The following is a 21,857-nucleotide window of genomic DNA, read 5'->3' on the forward strand; positions in this document are numbered from 1 at the left end:
CCAACCCCAGTGCCTTTCTCTCCCTCCTTTCCCCTCTGCCGTCCAGAAACTGACCTGTGCACCTGGATCTTTGCTTTCAGGTGCAGCCCAAATTCCGTTACCCCTTCTACTATGAGATGTGCTGGTATGTCTTGGAGAGATACGTGTACTGTGTGACCCAGCGGTCCTACCTCACTCAGGAATACCAGAGAGAATCAATGCTTATTGGTGAGTGAGCCTTGCAGTCCGACTGCCTCGACGGCTCAGCTGGGGCAGGAATAATTTTTTTCAGTGGGGCTTTGGGAGTCCTGGGTTCTGGGAATTCTTTTGAGCCTGAATGTCATAAGATTCCTAGAGACCCTTGAGGAGGGGAGAGGAAGCCATCCTTGTCAGTTTCCCACTTGGAATACAGAGTCCAAGAGAAGGAAATTGTGACCCCAACAGAGTCATCTTGGGGGCCCCCAGGTCTTGCTAGTTGACTATGCAGATGTGGGGTGGGGCCAGTCCTGGGCATGGTTGCTGAGACAGGCTCCCTACAGAGCAAAGAATCCTGGTTCTTTTTTTGAATCCCTCCCTGGACACCAGCTGATTCTTTTTTTTCCCTGTGTTGGGGGTTAGGTTTTTGTCTATATAGAAGCAGGCCTAAGAAATGCAGCCAGTCCCTCAAAACCCAGGCCAGCTATAAGCCAGAGGGAGGGGTGACCAGGGCTGGGGATGCAAGCTTGGCAGAGCAGTGGGTGGTTTTGACAGAGGCAGGGAGAGAGCGTTTATAAGCCACAGCTGCAATGCCCTGCCACGCTGCCATTACTTAAAGGGACATCACCCCCCCAAAATGGCTCAGTCCTTGAGTCTTGACTCACAGGCACCCGCCCTAAAGTTACATCTAGCTGTGACAGCCCCGAAGAGCGATCTGTAGGAAGAACATGCTTCTTCCCTTCTGCCTCTGCGCTGTTACTGCCGAAGGGTTTTCCTGGATGCTAGAGTCACGGTGCCTCATTCACTGCATCTTTCTCATCATGGGATAGAAAAACGTGACTGGTCTGCCTCTGTTAGGGTCTGCACGATTTTTCCTGCAATCTCCAAGAGTTTTAGATTCTTTTTTTTTTTTTTTCTCACTCTAAGCCTCTTCCTTCCTTCCCTTGACTCCCCTCCTGACGTTAGGGGTTTCAGGGCAGACATGTGATGGGGAAATGTTTCTCCTGGGGTCTTTACTGGGGAGTGCCTCCTGGAAATTCAGTTCTGTTGGCTGGGGGTGGGGTGGGGTGGGGGTGGTTCTCTTGTTAGTTTCATTCCTGTTAGATGATTCAGGCGTTGAAAAATACCAAAATCCTACAGCTGGCTCTTCTGAAGTTTCCAGCCGATAGGAGATGGGAAATGACTGTGAAGTAGTGTGACAACCTCTGTTGTTGCAGTAGCTACACGTTCCCGTGGGGACCAGAGGCTTGATTTTGTGGCGGTCCCCAGGACCAGGCAACTGAGGGTCACTTCTCTCATTTGGAAATTTAGGGCCATAGAAGAAAGTTCCCGATTTCATTCCAGGCTAGAGAGGAAATGTTGAGGCAATGCTTGGGTCATTGGTGCCCACTTTTTTCTTAAATTTTCTTGCCACTGTTTCCCCCTGCCTCTCCAGTCCATCTGCCAAAGAGAAGGGGGGACGTTCGGGAGACACCTCACTTTTTTTGAGTGCTAGTTGTGTGCCAGGAACTGTGCTCTGTGATGCCTTATTTAATCCTCACTACAAGCCTCCAGGGGAAGTATTCTTTGCCTATATTTTGAAACAGCATTCTTGGGATATAGTTTATATATCATACAATTCACCCATTTAATGTGTACCATTCAGTGGTTTTTAGTCTATTCCCAGGGTTGTGCAAACATCAGCACAGTCAGTTTTTAGAACATTTTCATCATCCCAGAAGGAACTCTGTACTCTTGAGCTACCCCCTCCTCCTCTCACCCCACGCCCATGCCCTCAGCCCTAAGCAACCACTCATCTACTTTCATTCTCTATAGATTTCCTCCTGTTCTGGACATTTCATATGAATGGAATCATAAAATATGTGCTCTTTTTGCCTTATTTTTACATACTGAAAGGTACAATGCCAGGTGTGTTCAGAGAGGTGAGGCAACCTGTCAGGGTACACACGGCTGGGAAAAAGCAGAGCTCTGACTGACCCTAGCCTTTCTAGAGCCTGAGGGAGGCAGAGGCCGTTAGAATTGTCAAAAGAGCTCGATCTGCAGGGTAAAGGGGAGGGATAGTGCGTGGGGGTCCTGGTTACTTCCAACAGGGAGTTTGGGGTGTTCATCTCAGTCTTTCTTGTGACATTCTCCCCGCCTCCCCACCCCGTAGATGCCCCAAGAAAGCCCAGCATAGACGGCTTCTCATCTGATTCCTGGCTGGAGATGGAGGAGGAGTCCTGTGAGCAGCAGCCCCAGGAGGAGGAGAAGGAGGGGGAGGGGGAGGAAGAGGAGGAGGGTGCAGATAAGACGCCCAAAGCTCCCACCGATGGCCCTGCCTCGCCCAGCAGCACCCCCTCCGAGGACCCGGAGGCCCCCGGGAAGAAGCCCAAAGCACCTGCCATGCGGTTCCTCAAAAGGACTTTGTCGAATGAGTCAGAAGACAGCGTGAAGTCCGCCACGGTGCCCATAGACTACCCCAAGACGCCCACCGGCTCTCCCGCCACCGAGGTCTCTGCCAAATGGACCCACCTCACCGAGTTTGAACTGAAGGGCCTGAAAGCTCTGGTGGAGAAACTTGAATCCCTCCCGGAGAACAAGAAGTGTGTTCCTGAGGGCATCGAGGACCCCCAGGCACTCCTGGAGGGCGTGAAGGTGGGCAGGGGGTCACCTTGGGCTGGGCAGCTGAGGAGGGCTGGGCAGGTTCCTGAGGGCAGCTCAGCTCTGGGGGGCTTGGTGCAGACTGTCCTGGGGGTACGTCCATGTGCAGAGAGGGGCCTTTGGTCTAAGCAAGCCCATCTAGGGTGTCCCAGCAGAGGCCACTGTTGAGACTTGCAGGGGGATCTCATGGTGGAAGCTGGCTCTGCAGTGGACAATGAACTTTCTCTCAGGACTTGTTGAAAATCTGAGGCTTCAAGGGAAGTAGGCGTTACTGCCTACAGTGCACTGGTGGTGCTGTTTCTGGGCCTGGGGACAGACTCCTCCATCCTGGTCAGGAAGACTTGCTGCTCTGGGCTGGCTTCCCCTGGAGCATGTGAGCAGGTTGTACATCCCGATTGTCTTGTAGGTAGCCAGTTAAGAGCCACCTGGCCACCCAGGATTCAGAGGTCTCCAAGTAGAGCCTAATTATTGAGCAAACTCATTGAGCACCAGCTGTGTTGGCCATGGGGGGACGGGAAGCAGGCAGAGAAAGAAATCAGGAGGGAATTCCTTGGTGGTCCAGTGGTTAGGAATCGGTGCTTCCACTGCTGTGGCCCGGGTTCAATTCCTGGTTGAGAAATAAGATCCTGCAAGCCGTGCAGTGTGGCCAAAAACAAACAAACAAAAAAGAAATTAGGAGACAGGGAATTGAGTGCCACAGTGTGTACCCAGGGCATGGGAGTGGTGTGAGGGGACACTTATTGGCCACACCAGGGGCCAGGGCTCTGGGACAGTTATGCAGTGAGAATTTGAGTTGGGCCTTAGAGACTGCGTAGGAGTCCTCCAGATGGGGAAGGATGTTCTAGGCAGAGTGCAAACGTGCAATGTATTTAAGAAACAGGAAATACATTGGGAGGCCTTGTCTTGTCGTAATCATAACATTTGTTGAAAGCTTACCACCTGCCAGGTACCAGTGCTAGGGAAGTGGTAGGTACCCATATCATCTGCACTTAACCAATGATGAAGTAGACTTAGGGAGGTTAAGGTGACAGAGCAGGTAGATAGTAGGGCTGGGATGAAGCCTCCAGGGTGCCTGTGTGGATATCACTACTTGGAACTAACTGCCTCCTGTCTCAGCATTGGTAAGGCTTTTTGATGTGAGGCCTCAGAGACATTTGGGCTTCCTTCTCCAATGTCTGATTCTCAGACATTGGAATCCAGCTGCCTGCTGTGGTTGGAAACTGAATTTGTCTCTTCTTTAATGGCTGCAGACTCAACCGAGGACTTAATTAGTTCATTTGTATATTTGTTTGTTTAGAAAACATTGTGTCAGGCCCTGGAATCTAGAAATATTAAGACTGTTCTGCTGCCCTTGAGGTGCTCAGTGATCAGGCACTGAACTCTTGGGGTCTAGTGGAGGGGAGAGCTGGGGCCCAATCAGGTAGCTTAACAGGTACCACCAGCAGAGGGAACTGGTGTACAGGATCTTTAATCCAGGTTATGTCTTACTTTATATATATAGCAGGTGTACCCACTATAGGTGCCACAAAATTAAAATCTTATAACTCTGGGGAATTGCCAGGTAAAAGAACTCTGTGGTCAATGTCCCGACAAAACAAATCTTTACTTTCAAATAGGTCTTTTTCATTGACTGTTTTGGAGGTTGCTGACCTCTCTTGAGAGTTTTGTGAAAATACGCTTATACACACAAAATTTTGTGTGCAATATCAGGGGGTCTTGGACTCCTGAGCCTATTCCTGGACCTCAGAATAAGAACCTCTAATCTTGTGGAATGGAGTTTTTGGGTTTCCTAAAGGAAATATTGGGTTTCCTAAAGGAAACCTTAGACTTCTGTCATGTGGCTACTTTTTTCTTCTAAGATCCTATAAAGTGAAAGCAAGCTATTTTCATCAATAATAAAATCACTAATAGCATTAAGGTTCCAAAATGTTGTAAATGAGTTAAAAAAAAAACATTCATCTGAAGAGGAAATGTTGTTCTGTGCTTGTGAAGAGCCTTTTTTACTTCGTTATGTTTATGTGCAGTGTTCCTGGTTGGTCAGATTTCTTTCTAGGGATAGGACTGAGACCCTTGTATCCCTCACCTGTACCCACCTGATCGACCTCTGAGACTGGATTCAGCCTAGGCCCCGCGATGGTGTGAAGGAGGCCTAGGGTAGGGGCTTAGACAAATTTCAAGGATCCCAGTCTGCATCCTCCCCAACCGCCACCATGGGGTTCAGTGGCAGCTCATGATAATATGTGGTAATGAATCTCAATTACTGTCTGTTGTTGTAGATCTTTTTCATATATAAACTCATTTAAACCTCCTAGCAATCCTCTGTGGTACTTTTGTTAGCCCCATTTTACAGATGAGAAGATTGAGGTACAGATAGGTTAAGTAACTTGCCCAAGGCCACACATACTGCTCAATGGGGGAGTCCATGCGCTCACACACTAGACTGCTTTTTTGGCCGCTATGGAGAAAGTGATTTTCTCTCTTCTCAGAGGTGACTCTGAATTTAGGGGGAAGGTAATAAGGTGAGTTTGGACTTCCTTTACAGAACAAGCAACAGATTTGTTTGGTCCTGGGACTAAAGTTGTAAATTGGCAGTCCCAGGGCCAAATCCAGCCTCTAGGCATTGCATTTGGCCTGTATAGTATTGAACATATTTTTGTAATTACTTGCTAGCAATAAAAAATCAGGAGAATAAATTAAAGTCAAGAAAGTTATATAAAATATCCTGGCTATCCTGGCTCATGTTCCTGACTGGCTACAAGCAGCAGGAAGTGAGTAGCAGGTGATCTCATACGCCTCAGTCCCCACCACTCCCTACTGTCTCCCTAATGTCTACTTACCATTTGGCTCACACATCTCTTTTTAGTATAATCTAACCATTTAGCTTACTTATTGAACTTACCTGTCTCCAGAGATATTTATGGTCTTGAGCCTTGTCTGAGGAGGGCCTTTTTCAGGCTAAAGAGCTTATAAGCTGAGTGGACAGGTCTCCTTAGAGCCCCATGAAAATTGGAGCCTCTGCTAGCACCTCGGAGTGCTGTGTGGCCTGTATGGGGGAAGTGGACAGCTCGTCTTTTCCAGAGTAGGTAGATAGAGCTACTTCCTTGCTCTCTGGCCAGGCCATTAGCCCCAGTCCCTCCCAGTCCCTGGAGACCCAGAGGAGATTTTGAACCCAAGACTGGCCTCTAGAGTGAGTGTTGTCACAGAAGGTGAGCAGCTTCTTCCTGGCTGCACGCTTAGGTCCCTTTGTTCACTCTTCTCAGATGTTGGGGTTTCTTTTACACTGGCTGAGAACTAAAAGTCAGCTGAGGAATGTGGGTCCAAGACAGAATTCTTAGCCGATGCCCACTGCCTCCACTACCATTGAGTGATTTGTGTTTCTCACCAGTGGTGGTTCACCCTTGACGGTTTATCACTTATGATCTTTGGCTTGTGTTGCAAAAAGATGATGTCTTCTTTCCTTCTCTCTCTTTCTCTGGGACCTCAGAGATTGCTGCTAATGGTGGCTTATGGTAACCAGAGCCCCTGGGATTAGAGACAGTCCCCAAAGTAAGTCAGTCTCCAGATGGCTAGGTTTTAGCTTTTATCAAAAACCTATTTTTTCCTTTCTTTTGTAATGTATGGTTTTGGTTTTCTTAAAAAATTATTTATTTATTTATTTTTGGTTGCGTTGTGTCTTCATTGCTACGTGGGCTGTCTCTAGTTTTAGTGAGCGGAGGCTACTCTTCGTTGTGGTGCGCGGGCGTCTCATTGTGGAGGCTTCTCTTTGTTGCAGAGCATGGGCTCTAGGCATGCGGGCTCAGTAGTTGTGGCTCGCAGGCTCTAGAATGCAGGCTCAGTAGTCGTGGCGCATGGGCTTAGTTGCTCTGCCGCATGTGGGGTCTTCCTGGACCAGGGCTTGAACCTGTGTCCCCTGCATTGTCAGGCAGATTCTTTTGTTTTGTTTTGCGGTACGCGGGCCTCTCACTGCTGTGGCCTCTCCCGTTGCGGAGCACAGGCTCCGGATGCAGAGGCTCAGCGGCCATGGCTCACGGGCCCAGCCGCTCCGTGGCATGTGCCCAGGGGACCGGGGCATGAACCCGTGTCTCCTGCCTCGGCAAGCGGACTCTCAACCACTGCGCCACCAGGGAAGCCCCTGTCAGGTGGATTCTTAACCACTGTACCACCAGAGAAGTCCCTATGTTTTTTAATTGCGGTAAATTATATACAACATTTATCGTATTCATTAGTTAATTAATTATAATTACCAGATCACCAGTTTAGAATCTTGAAGGAAGAAACATTTACCATTTTAACCATTTTAAAGTGTACAATTTAGTGGTATTAAGTACATTCACAGTGCTGTGCAGCCACCACCTCTGTCTAGTTCAGAACTTTTTCATCACCTGAGGCAGAACCTTGTACCCATCAGCAGTCTCCATTTCCCCCTCCCCCACAGTCTGCTTTCTGTCTTTATGGATTTACTGATTCTGGATATTTCATCTATTTAAGAGTTTTAAGTGTAGGGAGTTACCTGGTGGTCCAGTGGTTAGGATTCAGGGCTTTCACTGCTGTGGCCTGCGTTCAGTCCCTGTTGGGGAACTGAGATCCTGCAAGCTGCGTGATGTGGCCAAAAGAAAAAAAAAGAGTTTTAAGTGTAATGTTGTTAAATGATCAGTGTAAAAAAAAAAAAAAATAAATAAACATTATAGGCTAGAGGATAAAAAATGTCCCCTTCCTCAATTCTCACATCCTGGAAAATAACCTTTGTTAATCACTTACTGAATGTACTTCTGGAGCTTTCCCCTCACTCCCATGTACACAAACATATATAAATTTGTTTTTAATTAGTTCATACTTGCTTTTGCCCCTTAAAGCTTGCTTTTTTGTGTCTGTTTCTATAGGTCTAGTTTACTCTTTTTTGTGGGCAGGACTTTTGAAAGTTGAGTTTTTCCTTGCAGCCATGCTAATGAGAATACCTCAGTGACCCTATGGTTTAAGCAAGACCAAGTGAGCTCAGTCGGACCTTGAAAACTTGACTGGGAGTGGGGAGGGGGTCTTGATTTAGATTCAAGTCAAAATGACCATCTACTTTTTTGCTTTTTGACAGGAAAGGAGATGCCAGCATCCTGTAAAAATCTAAGAAAGCCATTTCCTTCCCCATCTTTGTGAAACTCTTTGGGATTTGGCATTAAGGTGCCTTAAGTGACTCCCTTCTTTTAAGACAATTATTCTGTGGAGAGTGCAGGATACTGGCTTGTGTGTAATGGCAAAAACAAGAAATCAGGACACGAGAGATGCTTGAATTCAATTTCAGTTTCTGTTCTTAGCTATTTGCTGTGTGGCCTTGGGCAAGTCATACCACCTTTCTGTTTACCTGTGTGTAAATCTAAGATATTAGACTAAATGTGCTTTGTCCTTTCAGGGATCAGATTCTGTTGGTTCCTTGGCCATTCTTAAGTGTATAACTGATTGAAATCTGAGTATTCTCACTGTAAAATGGGGATAATAACAGGGACCTAGGTCACTGAATTATTTTGTGGGACAATGAGGTAATGAACACTTAGCTCTCCTAGTAAGTCCTTGGAGAAAAATTAGGTATGCTTAGGTAGTGGGCAAAGGAGAGTCAGACTGGCTTTGACCAGCTCCCCACCCTTCCCATGCTCTTTCACCACCTTTCAGCTTCCCCCATCCCTGTTTTAGGTTAGCGATTACCATCTGTGTTAGTTTCCTAAAGCTGCTGTAACAAAGTACCACAAATTGGCTTAAAACAACAGAAGTTTATTGTCTCACAGTTCTGGAAGCCGGAAGTCTGAAATCAAGGCCATGCTCACTCTGAAGGCTCTGGGGGAGGATCTTTCCTTGTCTCTTCCAGTTTTTCTTGGTTGCTGGCAATCCTTGGAGCTCCTTGGCTTGTAGCTACAACCCTCCAGTCTCTGCCACAGTCTTTACATTGGCAGTCTGTGTTGTCTGTGTGTTTCTGTGTGTCTTCTCTTCTCATAAGGATGATGTCTGGATTAGGGCCCACTCTAATCCAGTATGACCCATTTCCCAATAAGGTCACATTATGAGGTTTTAGATGCACTTGAATTTTGAGGGGCTCACTATTCAGTTCATTTTTTCCCCCTTTTATCTCTTGGATTGGCAATCATTAATCGGTGGACAAAGTAATTCCTAGTGAGATGGGAGTTACCCTGCATGCTGTCCCTCCTAGAGGAGTCTGTACTTTCAGCTAGAACTCCAGAGAGCTGAGGCTCCTGATGGGAGGGTAGGAGGGCATGAGGCCATTTCTCTAATCATTTGTACATGACTTGAAAATAACCAGATGCATTACAAGGTTGTGAAGGCTTGGGCCTAAGTGCGCAGTGACCACCGAGATAGGAAGTGGGAGGGTCTTTGTCAGATATACATTTGCAAGGTGATTCTGCAGCTGTCCTTGTTAATTAAGATAATGCCAGGCTCTCTTTCCTATCATTCCATGCTCTTCTGGCTGCCAGAGTGTCAGCCAGGGGTGGAAATGCCAGCTTACTATAGACAGCCACCTTTCTTATTGCATGGAATTATGGGGCCTCACAGAATTATGGGACTGATGGAATTGTGAGGCCACATTGAATTGTGGGCCTGCGTGGAATTATGGGGCTGCATGGAATTATGGGACTGCATAGAATTATGGGGCCACATAGGATTGTGGGTCTACATGGAATTATGGAGCTGCATGGAATTATGGGACTGCATAGGATTATGAGCCACATAGAATTGTGGGGCAGAATGGAATTAAGGGGTTGGAAGAGACACTGAGGGACCACTGCTTTCAGATGTTACTTAAAAAAAAAACAAAACCCACTAAAAAAGAGATCAATTGTATTGTTCTTTCATTAAAACCCAAATAGGAAAGAAAATAATGCTAAATTAAGAGTACATCGCCCAAACAAGTGTTATCTTTTAAGACTAAAGGTTGTGGAGCCAGGCTGACTCCCCTGTACCATCCATTAACCAGCTGACTGCTCTGGGGGAATGCAGTAAAATGGGGATAGTAAGAATCATGCCTCATCGAATTAGGGAGGTGACATGGGTAAAGAAAGAAAGCCTTAGCACAGGGCCTTTAAGTGCTCAGTGAGCTAGAGCTGATATTATTTCAGACACCATGGAGTGAGAACAGGCCCATTTAGGGTCAAGTGTGAGAGTCTGTGAAACCCATGACTGTGAAAGGAAGGTGTGTACAGCTTTTCTCCCTTGGGATCATCAGGTCTGGACCCCAGAACACACCTGCTTATCTAAGTTGCCCTTTCTGGGTCTTGCTCTTTTGCAAAACAGTGAGGCGTAGAGCCCAGACCTCCAGCACTGTCAGCTTTTTAAAAATCTTCACACCCCTCCTGCTTCAGAGGAGCCAAAAGGCGGGAAGCCAGTGGGAGGGCTGCAGCCTGGCTTTCTCACACCCTGAGCATGACCCAGAGCATAGAAAACAGGGAGCAACCAGATTCAGCCTGGCCCATTCAGGCCTCCAGAAGTCACTAAGGCTCTTCTACTGGGGGCTGCATGTAATATTGAGCCCTGTGTTTGGTATTTTTGCTGGGCTGTGAGTGGATAGAGGGTTGATACAGGGGTGAATCCTGTCACCTAAGGAGCCAAACAAGGTACATGTTATTCTGAGTCTGCTGCTGGTACCACCTCAGGAGAACGAAGGAGAGCAGTGAGGGGCCAGAGATCTGAGTTCCAGACACCTGTGCAAACTCTAGACTTGAAAAGTGGGTGGGTTGATCCATGCCACTTGGGGTTCCTTTTAGCCTAAAACTGACTTCTGGGTCCCTGAATCACATTTTTATCCCCACTAGTTATGCAGCTAAATCAGCTTTTAAACTGCCCTTCAAAATTAAATAAACTTAAAATTTTTTCCCTATGCTTAGAACTTGTTAAATGGATGAATTCTGCAAACAGAGGATGGGGACTGTGTATCCCAACAGGAAATACGGCATAAGCCAAAAGGGATCGGCTAACATTTGTTGAGCATTTTCCACATGCCAAACACCTTCCATGTATTATGTTGCTGGCAAGGTGGGGACTGTTATTATTCCATTCCTTAGATGGGAAACTGAGACTCAGAGAGATGTGGTGACTCGCCCAAATCATGTAGCTAATAAGCTTTTTTTTAAAAAAATTTTTAAAATTTATTTTATTATTTCTTTTGGCTGCACCAGGTCTTAGTTGTGGCATGCGGGATCTTTAGTTGCAGCATGCGAACTCTTAGTTGCAGCATGCAGGCGAGATCTAGTTCCCTGACCAGGGATCGAACCCAGGCCCCCTGCATTGGGAGTGTGGAGTCTTACCCACTGGCCCACCTGGGGAATCCCGCTAATAAGCTTTTAATCATGATGCACTATGGCAAGTGTGGTCTGTTAGTTTCCTGTGACTGCCATAACAAACGACCACAAACTTGGTGGACTGAAACAACAGAAATTTATTCTCTAACAGTTCCAGAGGCCAGAAGTCAGAAGTCAAGGTGTTGGCAGGGCTGTCCTCCCTTGGAAGGCTCTGGGGAGGATCCTCCCTTGCTCTTCCAGCTGCTGGGGCTTGCTGGTGTTCCTTAGCTTGTGGCTGTGTCACTCCAGTCTCTGCCTCTGTCTTCCCATGGCCTTCTTCCTTATGTCTGTTTGAATCTCCCTCTCTGTTCTCTTATAAAGACACAGTCGTTGGATTTAGGGTCCATCCTAAATCCAGGATTATTTCATCTCGAGATTCTTAACTGATTATATCTGCAAAGCCTTTTTTCCCCCCCACCCCGAATAAGGTAACATTCACAGGTACCAGGGATTAGGACTTGAACATAGCTTTTTTTTTTTTTTTTTCTTGGCCACACCATGAGGCTTGTGGGTTCTTAGTTCCCCGACCAGGGATTGAACCCGCAGTGAAAGCACAGAGTCCTAACCACTGGACTGCCAGGGAATTCCCTGAACATAGCTTTTTGCGAGACACAGTTCAGCCCAATACAGATGGGTTTTTACAGGCAGGCACAAGATGGTTGGGCTGGAGTGGAGGCAGGGATCTTGGGAGACCTAAGGTGCATTGATGCCTGGTTGCAGGGGTCCTTACCTATGGCCAGGAGGGACCCCTGAGACTGCTGGGTTCCCTACAACAGCAGCGCGAGCTGCTCCATGCCGTGTTACTCTCCCTCTACTGGCCTGTGGTTGGTGATTCTTTCCTGAAACCTGCTTCTGCTTTATTGTCACAGTGTTGGTATTTTTAGTCACAGTTATAGATGGAGTTTCTAATTATTAATGCCCCATTCTGGGGAGCAGTGGGGCCTGAATCCAGTGTTAACTGATAAAGCTCTTTGAGAGAAGTTGGCATAAGGAGGAGCAGAGGCCCAGCACATCCATTGTCTGTGGTTATCTTGTTAAGTCAAAAGCAGGGCAGTTTGCATCAGAAAGGGCCTGGTGGCCCCAGTCTTTCTCTTATAGAAAGCCTGTCCTATTCATTCCTACTCAGAAGGGTTGTATGGTATAACCCAGAGTGCTGGGCTGTTACAGGCACCCAGGCTTCCTAGTCTCTGCTTCCAAGAGCCCCAGGGAGTGTATAAATGCTAGCAGAGCCCAGGGAAGACAGTGACAAGATTCCCTCCCTTTAGCACAATTTATTTCTCAGAGAGAAAATCTCCAATTAGAATAATCTCCTCTTCCTGCAGCCTGTCACATACAGACGAAAAATACTTCCCTGTGGGCCAGAGACCAGAGTGCCCCCTGGTGGCCACTGACAGCCACACATGGAGAGGAGCTCTGCTTCCTTCAGGAAGTGTGTGTATGAGCTCCGAGACTCAAGGGTACTTGGCGAGGTCTCTTTATTAATTTTAATTATTATTTATCATTATGTATTAATTATTAATAATACTTATGCCTTCAGTAATAGATTTTTTAAGGGTTTTTTAAAAAATTAATTTATTTTGGCTGTGTTGGGTCTTCGTTGCCGCACACAGGCTTTTTATTGCGGTGGCTTCTCTTGTTGCGGAGCACAGGCTCTAGGCACGCGGGCTTCAGTAGTTGTGGTGCACGGGCTTAGTTGCTCCGCGGCACGTGGGATCTTCCCAGATCAGGGCTTGAAACCCGTGTCCCCTGCATTGGCAGGCGGATTCTTAACCACTGCACCACCAGGGAAGTCCCCAGTAATAGCTTTTTTAACCAGCCAGTCCTCTAAGGAGGCCTTACTTCAATGCTTGTGAGTTACTGACACCAGCTCTGATACTGAAATGACAGGAAATCTTGAGACAATTCAGAAGGAAACTCAAAGCAAACCAAGGCAAGTGGGCATTATTTTCAGTCACATGCAGAGCAGTGTTTGTAAACTGGTCACCCATGGCCCAGGCCAGCCCACAGATATATGTGGCTCACAGTGTTTTTTTTTGAAATTTTCAGTCAGTTGCCAACATTTGAAATTGGAGAGATTTTGTTTTATTTTATTTTTAAGATTTTTTTTTTGATCTGGACCATTTTTAAAGTCTTTATTGAATTTGTTACAATATTGCTTCTGTTTTTTTTTTTTTTATGTTTTGGTGTTTTGCCTGCATGGCATGTGGGATCTTAGCTCCCCGACCAGGGATCGAACTGGCACTTCCTGCATTGGAAGGTGAAGTCTTAACCACTGGACCACCAGGGAAGTCCTGAAATTGGAGAGATTTTAAATAAAACTCTGGATCTTTGATTTCTTCTGAAAAACCAGAGATCTGGTAGGGTTCATTTCCACAGGAGGTTAATAAGTTGAAATTGAGAAGCATTTGCCATCTTTAAACTGGGCATGTGGTCTCTAGTTTGCCCTACGCTGCACTACTGTCTATCGTTCTAAGAGTCCATTTATATTTTTAACTTTCCCTGCTTGGTTCCTGGAGGCATTTGAGTTTGTTACCCCCCAGCATAGAGTTTGAGATTGGGATAAGGGGGCAGAAAATCCTGTGGAAGTCCTCTGCCCCCCAACCATAGGGTAAGATATATGTATATAGCTTTGGCTAGACATGGAGCATCTTCCTGAAAAGCTTTTTTCTTAATGATTGGTGTGTATCGGGGGCAGGAAACATTATTTTTAGAAGAAAACAAACCCTGATGTATTGTGGAGGAGGGTGTGAAATTCATATGGGTTATTAAGAACCATGAAATGTCAACAAAATTTCATTCCTGTGCAGGCCCACTTTGGTCACACGAGCCTCTTCTGTGATGGGGGGGGATGTTTCAGAAAGGCTTTATAAAGGTGTTAGTGGCTGAATGGTGTTAGTTAGTCCCTCTGTCTGTTTTGCAAGGAACAGGTGGGGATGATTCACTTCTGTATTTGTGAGTCGAATGGTAAATATGAGCCCAGATTGTCTCTTGGCTGTCTTTTTTAAAAAAAAATTATTTATTTATTATTTTTGGCTGCATCGGGTCTTAGTTTCGGCAAGTGGGCTCTTTGTTGTGGCGCGGGCTCTTCGTTGCAGCACGCGGGCTTCTCTCTAGTTGTGACGCGCGGGTTCCAGAGCACATGGGCTCTGTAGTTGGGCACGCAGGCTCTCTAGTTGAGGCACGCGGGCTTAGTCGCCCCGCGGCATGTGAGATCTTAGTTCCCTGACCAGGGATCGAACCTGCGTCCCCTGCACTGGAAGCCAGATTCTTTTTCTTTTTTAAATAAATTTATTTTATTTATTTATTTTTGGTTGTGTTGGGGCTTTGCTGGGCGTGGGGGCTTTCTCTAGTTGCAGTGAACGGGGGCTACTCTTTGTTGCGGTGCGCGGTCTTCTCATTGTGGTGGCTTCTCTTGTTGCAGAGCACGGGCTCTAGGCACTCGGGCTTCAGTACTTGTGGCACACGGGCTCAGTACTTGTGGCACACGGGCTCAGTAGTTGTGGCTCACGGGCTCTAGAGCGCAGGCTCAGTAGTTCTGGTGCGTGGGCTTAGTTGCTCCGTGGCATGTGGGATCTTCCTGGACCAGGCCTCGGACCGTGTCCCCTGCACTGGCAGGCGGATTCTTAACCACTGCGCCACCAGGGGAGCCCAAGGAAGGCGAATTCTTTACCACTGGACCACCTGGGAAGTCTCCTAGGTGTCTTTTTAATAATGGGGTAGGGATCAGTTGGAGACGTTGCTAACATGGTTTCCTGAGGCTTTATCACCCAGTGTTACTGGTTAGGTTTGTTGTCAGATGGACCAGGTCAATGCCAGTTTTCACCCACCTCTCAGCTGTGTGACCTTGAACTATATCACTGAACCTCTCTGAATTTTAGTTTCTGCTTTTGTGAAATGGGGAGAATCAGCCCTACCCCACAGATAGGATTATTTTAATGTCTAGAGCAAGCACTCAACAAATGTTCCTAAGAATGGTAATAAAATCACATCCAGCTTCATAGCCTACATTCAAGGTGTAGATGTCACTGTTCTACTCCGAGGACGCACAATAGGAAGCTGTGGCTTACCCAAGGTGATGCAGGTTGTAAGTTGTAGAACCTGAACCCAGATCTTCTGAGTCTAGAACTAGTGTTGTCCCAGGCAAAACAGCAGAAGTTTAACTAGTGAGATAGTATGTCCCCAATCTGTACTTTCTGGAACCTCTGAATCCATTCCTTAGGGAGGGACTGCCTCGCCCCACTCCTTTCTCCCCTTTTTAAAAATTGTGGTAAGATATACATAACATGAAATTTATCATTTTAACCACCTTTAAGTGTTCAGTTCAGTGGCATTAAGTACATGTACATTGTTGTACAACCATCACCATCCATCTCCAGAACTTTTTCATCTTCCCAAATGAAAACTCTGTATCCAGAAAAAAATAAAATAAAAAAATAAAACAAACAAGAAAAGCCCCTCTATATCCATTAAATAATAACTCCCCATTTCTCGCCTCCTCCAGCCCAGCAGGCACCCTTCTACTTTCCGCTTGTATGAATATACTGCTTTAGGGACCTCATATAAGTGGAATCATGTGGTACTTGTCCTTTTGTGTCAGGCTTATTTCACTGAGCGTAATGTCCTCTAGGTTTATCCACGTTATAGCATGTGACAGAATTTCCTTCCTTTTTCAGGCTAAATAATATTCCATGGTATGTATATTATACATATTATTTATCCATTCATCCATTGGTGGACACTTGAGTTGTTTCTACTGTTTGGCTGGTTTTTGTTTTTCTTTTAATTTTTTTTGATGTGGACCATTTTTAACGTCTCTATTGAATTTGTTACATTATTGCTTCTGTTTTATGTTTTGGTCTTTTGGCCATGAGGCATGCGGGATCTTAGCTCCTTGACCAGGAATCGAACCCACACCCCCTGCACTGGAAGGTGAAGTCTTAACTGCGGAACCGCCAGGGAAGTGCCCTCTTTTGCTGCTGTGAACAGTGTTGTTATGAACACGGCTCCTTTCCCTTTTTCAGAGATGGGCCGAATGATGCAGTCGTTAAAGAGTCTTCACCCCTTACTGGCTGAGTAGTCTTGGACAATTCCCTTCATCCCTTAAGCCCTGCTTTTCTCACCTGCACTGTGGAAATGATGATAGTTCATCCCACAGGGTGGTCAGGAGGATTGGGTGAGAGCGTAGATATGAAATATTTAGTACGGTACCGGCCACAAAGCAAGCATTCAGTACTTCTTACTCTCATACGTTCAGCAGAACATGTGGTGCCTGCTCTCCTCCTGACGTTGACAGTTACCCCTCACCTGGCTAGTCTCACCTACCCCGAGTGGTGACCAGGTGGGTAGAGGGCTGTGGGAATGACCCACTCAAGTGCAAGTTGTGAGAGGTACAATGTCCGCAGTGCATGTGAAAACAATAATGAAAGAACAAAGCTGATAAAAAGTTGGTTTGATTTTGTCATCATCAGGAACTGGCAATTCTAAACAATGTCAGTGATGAAATACTCCTTCCTCCAGGCACGATCCAGGGAGCGATCGCTGCCAATGCTCCCAGCCTTTGGTTGCCTCATACACTCCATGTGAATTCCACACCTGAGTTGCATTGTGTCTGTATACTTGTTTCCTTTCTGTTGTATTTCTTTTTTTTTTTTTTGCGGTACGCGGACCTCTCACTGTTGTGGCCTCTCTCGTTGTGGAGCATAGGCTCTGGACGCGCAGGCTCAGCGGCCATGGCTCACGGGCCCAGCCTCTCCGCGGCACGTGGGATCTTCCCAGACCGGGGCACGAACCCGCGTCCCCTGCATCAGCAGGTGGCTCTCAACCACTGCGCCACCAGGGAAGCCTTGTATTTCTTTTAAAATATGCTGCATAGGTGTTAGAAAAATTGGCAACATAACAATCCTGTTTTCCTTTATTGTAGCTGTTTCTACTGTCTGATAGGCATTTTAAAAATGATTTTTTATTAATAGACTTTATGTTTTAAAACAGTTTTAAATTTTCAGAAAAATTCTGCAGATAGTACAGAGTTTCCACATAACCCCCACACTCAGTTTCCCTTGTTATTAACATCCTATGATAATAGCCTGCATTTATTACTTTATATATATATATATATATATATATATTTTTTTTTTTTTTTTTTTTTCGCTGCATTGGGTCTTCGTTGCTCTGCACGGGCTTTACCTAGTTGTGGCGAGCGGGAGCTACTCTTCGTTCTGGTGCGCAGGCTTCTCATTGCGGTGGCTTCTCTTACTGCGGAGCATGGGCTCCAGTACGCAAGCTTCAGTAGTTGTGGCATGAGAGCTCAGTAGTTGTGGCTCGCGGGCTCTAGAGTGCAGGCTCAGTAGTTGTGGCGCACGGGCTTTGTTGCTCTGTGGCATGTGGGATCTTCCCAGACCAGGGCTCGAACCCGTGTCTCCTGCATTGGCAGGCGGATTCTTAACCACTGCACCATCAGGGAAGACCCTGCATTTGTTACTTCTAATGAACCAATACTGATACATTATTGTTAACTAAAGGCTATCGTTTATTCACATTTCCTCAATTTTTGCCTAATGTCCTTTCTTCCTCCTTTTGTCTGCGATAGTTTCTCAGAGTTTGCTTGTTTTTGTCTCCCTTGACAGATTTAAGGTGTACGGGTTAGGCATTTTGTAGAGTCCCTCTTCGGGGATTTGTGGCTTTATTTATTTATTTATTTAAGTTATTTACTGGAGACTTACTGTAGGTTAGTCATTGTGGGAAGCTGGGGATATAGCAGTGAACCAAGACATTTTATAGATAGCATTTATAAATCATTGACGTTGACTCTGGGACTTGGAGAAGGTTGTACGTGCTGAGAATTGAACCCAGGCACCCCCAGAGGCCAAACTCTTGACCACGGTGTTGTTGGCCCTCTTCTGTGGGGAGAGGAAGGAGTTGTTCAGGTGGGTTTGAGGTAATAGGCACGTTTTAAAAATTTTTATTTTTTTATTTAAAAAAATTATTTATTTTACTTTTTATTTTTACTTATTTATTTATTTTTTTGCCGCCGCACAGCTTGTGGGATCTTAGTTCCCTGACCAGGGATCAAGCCCGTGCCACCTGCAGTGGAAGTGTGGAGTCTTAACCACTGGACCGCCAGGGAAGTCCCAACATTTTGAAAAATCGGGCAATCAAATGATGAACATAAAAGTAGGAAAAAAAAAAAAGTAGGAAAATAAGTAGATAAGTTAGAAGTGAGTTAGATTCTTTCTGGTGAAGATTTGGGAAAGTGAGTTGAAATCATCTTCACTTACATTTATCTTCTGAGCTCTTCTGCTCTTCCTGTTAAGTGCCGCTGTGCAGCTTACCCTTCTTAAATGTCTCTGCAGGAATGTTTTGTACAATCCAAAAATTAATGGTTGAGGTAGGCCAGTGACACATCTGTGTCCATCCCTAAACACCTTTTTATGGCATGCTGTGGATGCAGCCAAAAAACCCACGTGTGACATGGTCATGGGGCAGGTAGTCTGGTGCCAGAGAGCAGGGTTCGGGGGCTCTGTCCTCCTGGTCTGGGGCGGCATCAAAGTCCTTTGAGCATTTCTGAACCTTGGTTGCCTCACCAGTAAGTTAGGGATGATTCCGTGGAGTGACATCTTACACCTTGATGAGATTCTAAAGTTAGCAGCACACCAGGCCCAGATCTGGTGGAGTCAGGATTACCCTGAAAAACCTCACCGCCCACAAAGGAGTGAACACAAAGTGCCTGTGTGAGAGACCCTCACACAGTCTGGCAGTATGTCCATCACAGCCCATTTTTCTGCCAGCACATGGCTAGCAGACTCCAAGCTTGGTCAGACCAGACTGAGTATCTACTCATGTTTAGGGCCCTTGATGCAAAAAACAATGACATGTCTTTACACACCAGGATGAGAATACACATGGCTTGCCGACTGATGGAAAACCAGAGGCAGGGCTCATGGGTGAGACCTCGTGGTTGCTTTTGTTTCTCTGAGTACGTAGCTGAATTGTGTACATTAGAGGATCAGTTGGGTCACTGCCCAGCCCCCTCCCAGAGGACTTGGTAAGGATTAAATGAGGTTGGGTCCATGAGAGTCCCTGGAGCTCTGGACAAACGTTTGGTGTCAAAAGTATGATCAGTGAGTGATACATTCATGCAAGTCGTAGGGAGGTATGTGATTTGCTTTTAAACATTTTTTTGGAGGAGGGGATGTTCTGTGTTTTGTGGATGCTGGGGAAGCCTGGCTGCTTGGTTTCTATTGAGTGTGTGGGTATTGGTGGAGTTGGGGGGACAGGCAGTGACTCTGCAGAGAGTTCTGCTGGGTAAGGTGCAGCCTCCAGCCCCCTTCAGAGACATCCCCTCTACCCTAGGCTAATATGGCTGCTTTGTTTCACCACAGAATGTCCTGAAGGAGCACGCGGATGACGACCCCAGTCTGGCCATCACTGGGGTTCCCGTAGTCACTTGGCCAAAGAAGACTCCAAAGGTGAGACACAGATCGCCCACAGCTGGGAGACCATAAATCCACTGCTTTTTCACATCTCCTGTAAGATGAATGTTGGCAGCCTTTCAGGGGGAATTCCTGGGAGAGGGCACCCCATTTAAGATGAATGGTGTTGATGAGTTGTTCATTGCAACTTTTTTTTTTATAAAACGGATCATTTTCCCTAGCTGTGGAAACTGCAGGCACTGCCCCCTGGTGGTCACTCAGAAAACTGGGGAAGTGATGCCTCACCTTTCTTCCTTTCCTCCCCTCCTTTCTTCTATATTTCCTTCCTTCCCTTGACCTCTAGCTGCTTTTTGGGCTGTTTTCTCCTCTTCTTCTTTTTTTTTGTTTTGTTTTCTCCTCTTCTGAAAGTAGTTTTTTTCTCTTTCTAAATGGGTTGATGCTGGGGAATTCCCTGGCGGTCCAGTGGTTAGGACTCCACGCTTCCACTGCAGGGGGCACGGGTTCGATCCCTGGTAGGGGAACTAAGATCCCACATGCCTTGCAGTGTGGCCAAAAAAAGAAAACAGGGTTGGTGCTCACCATGAAAAATTTGATCAAACAGGAAAGGACAAAGATGCTGGGAAGAATAGTAGTGACATCACTGAGAACTTACCAGGGGCAGGTTGCCTTGCCTAGTCCTCTGCATCCCCTGTCTTATTTAGACTCCAGCAATCCTGTGGGATAGACACTTGTGATTTGTTTTACAGATGAGGAAACTGAGGCTTAAAAAGATGAAGTTACTTGTTAGGTTACTTGGCAGAGCCAAGGATGCAAAGATCAGTCTAATGGCAGAGACCAAACTTTCAACCAGTGCCCTACCTCGGCTGCACCACTTTCTTGACCAAGTTATATAAGCTCCCGGAACCTTACTTTCCTCATTTGTAAGAAGGGGTTATACCAGTACGTACTTCAAATGGTCATTGTGAGGACTAAACAAGACAATGCCTGCAGAGTCTGTAGGACAAGGGCTGATTCATGGTAAGTGCTCTAAATGTCAGTTGTAACCTAAGCAGCCTTCCTGTTGATGGGTATTTTGCTAATTTCTGATTTTTTTTACTGTTATAAAAAACACTGAGAGGAACTTTCTAGATCTCTACTGTCCAAAAGGGTAGCCACTAGTCACATGTTGCTATTGAGCGCTTGAAATAAGGCAAGCCCAAATTGAGAGGTGCTGTCAGTATAATATACACAATAGATTTCAAAGACTTAGCACAAAAAGAACAGTGCACAATGCCAATTTAATTTATTTTTTATATTGATTGCCTGTTGAAATTAGGGTTGCCAGATTTGAAAAGGAAGCCCACTTAAATTTGAATTTCAGGGCTTCCCTGGTCTTGCAGTGGTTAAGAATCCGCCTGCCAATGCAGGGGACACGGTTTGAGCCCTGGTCCTGGAAGATCCCACATGTCGCGGAGCAACTAAACTCGTGCACCACAACTACGGAGCCTGTGCTCTGGAGCCCACGAGCCACAACTACTGAAGCCCGTTCGCCTAGAGCCTGTGCTCCGCAACAAGAGAAGCCACGACAGTGAGAAGTCTGCGCACTGCAACGAAGAGTAGCCCCTGCTCGCTGCAACTAGAGAAAGCCCCCGCGCGGCAACAAAGACCCAACACAGGCATAAAACAAATAAATAATAAATAAATTTATTAATTAATTTGAATTTCAGATAAACAGCAGATACCTTTTTTTACTATAAGTATATCCCATATAGTGCACGTGATATACTTATGCTGAAAAGAGTTTTTGTTATTTATCTGAAATGTAATGGGGCGTGCTGTATTTTTATTTGCTAAATCTGGCAACCCTAGTTGAAATGATAAAATTTTGGATATATTTAACAAAATGGATTATTAATATTCACTTCACCTGTTTCTTTTTACCTAGTAAAATGTGGCTTCAAAAAAATTTTAAAGTACATATGTGGCTCACATTATATTTCTATAGGACAGTGGTGTTCTGGGTTATTCATTTCACTTTTGTTTGATTATCTTCTTAGGGTATATTCTTTTTCTTGGCCACGCTGTGCGGCTTGTGGGATCTTAGTTCTCTGACAAGGGATTGAACCTGGGGCCACGGCAGTGACAGCACCGAGTCCTAACCACTGGACCGCCAGGGAACTCCCATTAGGGTATATTCCTAAATGTGGGATTGTTAATGGGGAAAGTACTTGTGGGTATTGAATTCTAATTCTCTTTGAAGCTTAGTGGGAACTGAGGTGGCCATAGGAATGAAAAGGAGTTG

General features: G+C 45.9%; 1 protein-coding gene across 1 annotated transcript in view; it reads left to right on the plus strand.

The window, feature by feature from the left end:
* The window catches only part of KDM2B (lysine demethylase 2B), a 121,694-nt gene that overhangs the window by 51,070 nt on the left and 48,767 nt on the right, over positions 1-21,857 (plus strand). The window contains exons 10-12 of the mRNA XM_024758707.1: positions 81-207; positions 2,327-2,808; positions 19,526-19,612. Of these exons, the coding sequence (XP_024614475.1) occupies positions 81-207; positions 2,327-2,808; positions 19,526-19,612 (696 nt within the window). The remainder of the gene's footprint in view (positions 1-80; positions 208-2,326; positions 2,809-19,525; positions 19,613-21,857) is intronic.

This window comes from Neophocaena asiaeorientalis, unplaced genomic scaffold (assembly GCF_003031525.2).
Source record: "Neophocaena asiaeorientalis asiaeorientalis breed wild unplaced genomic scaffold, Neophocaena_asiaeorientalis_V1.1 scaffold77, whole genome shotgun sequence".
Classification (NCBI taxonomy): Eukaryota; Metazoa; Chordata; class Mammalia; order Artiodactyla; family Phocoenidae; genus Neophocaena; species Neophocaena asiaeorientalis.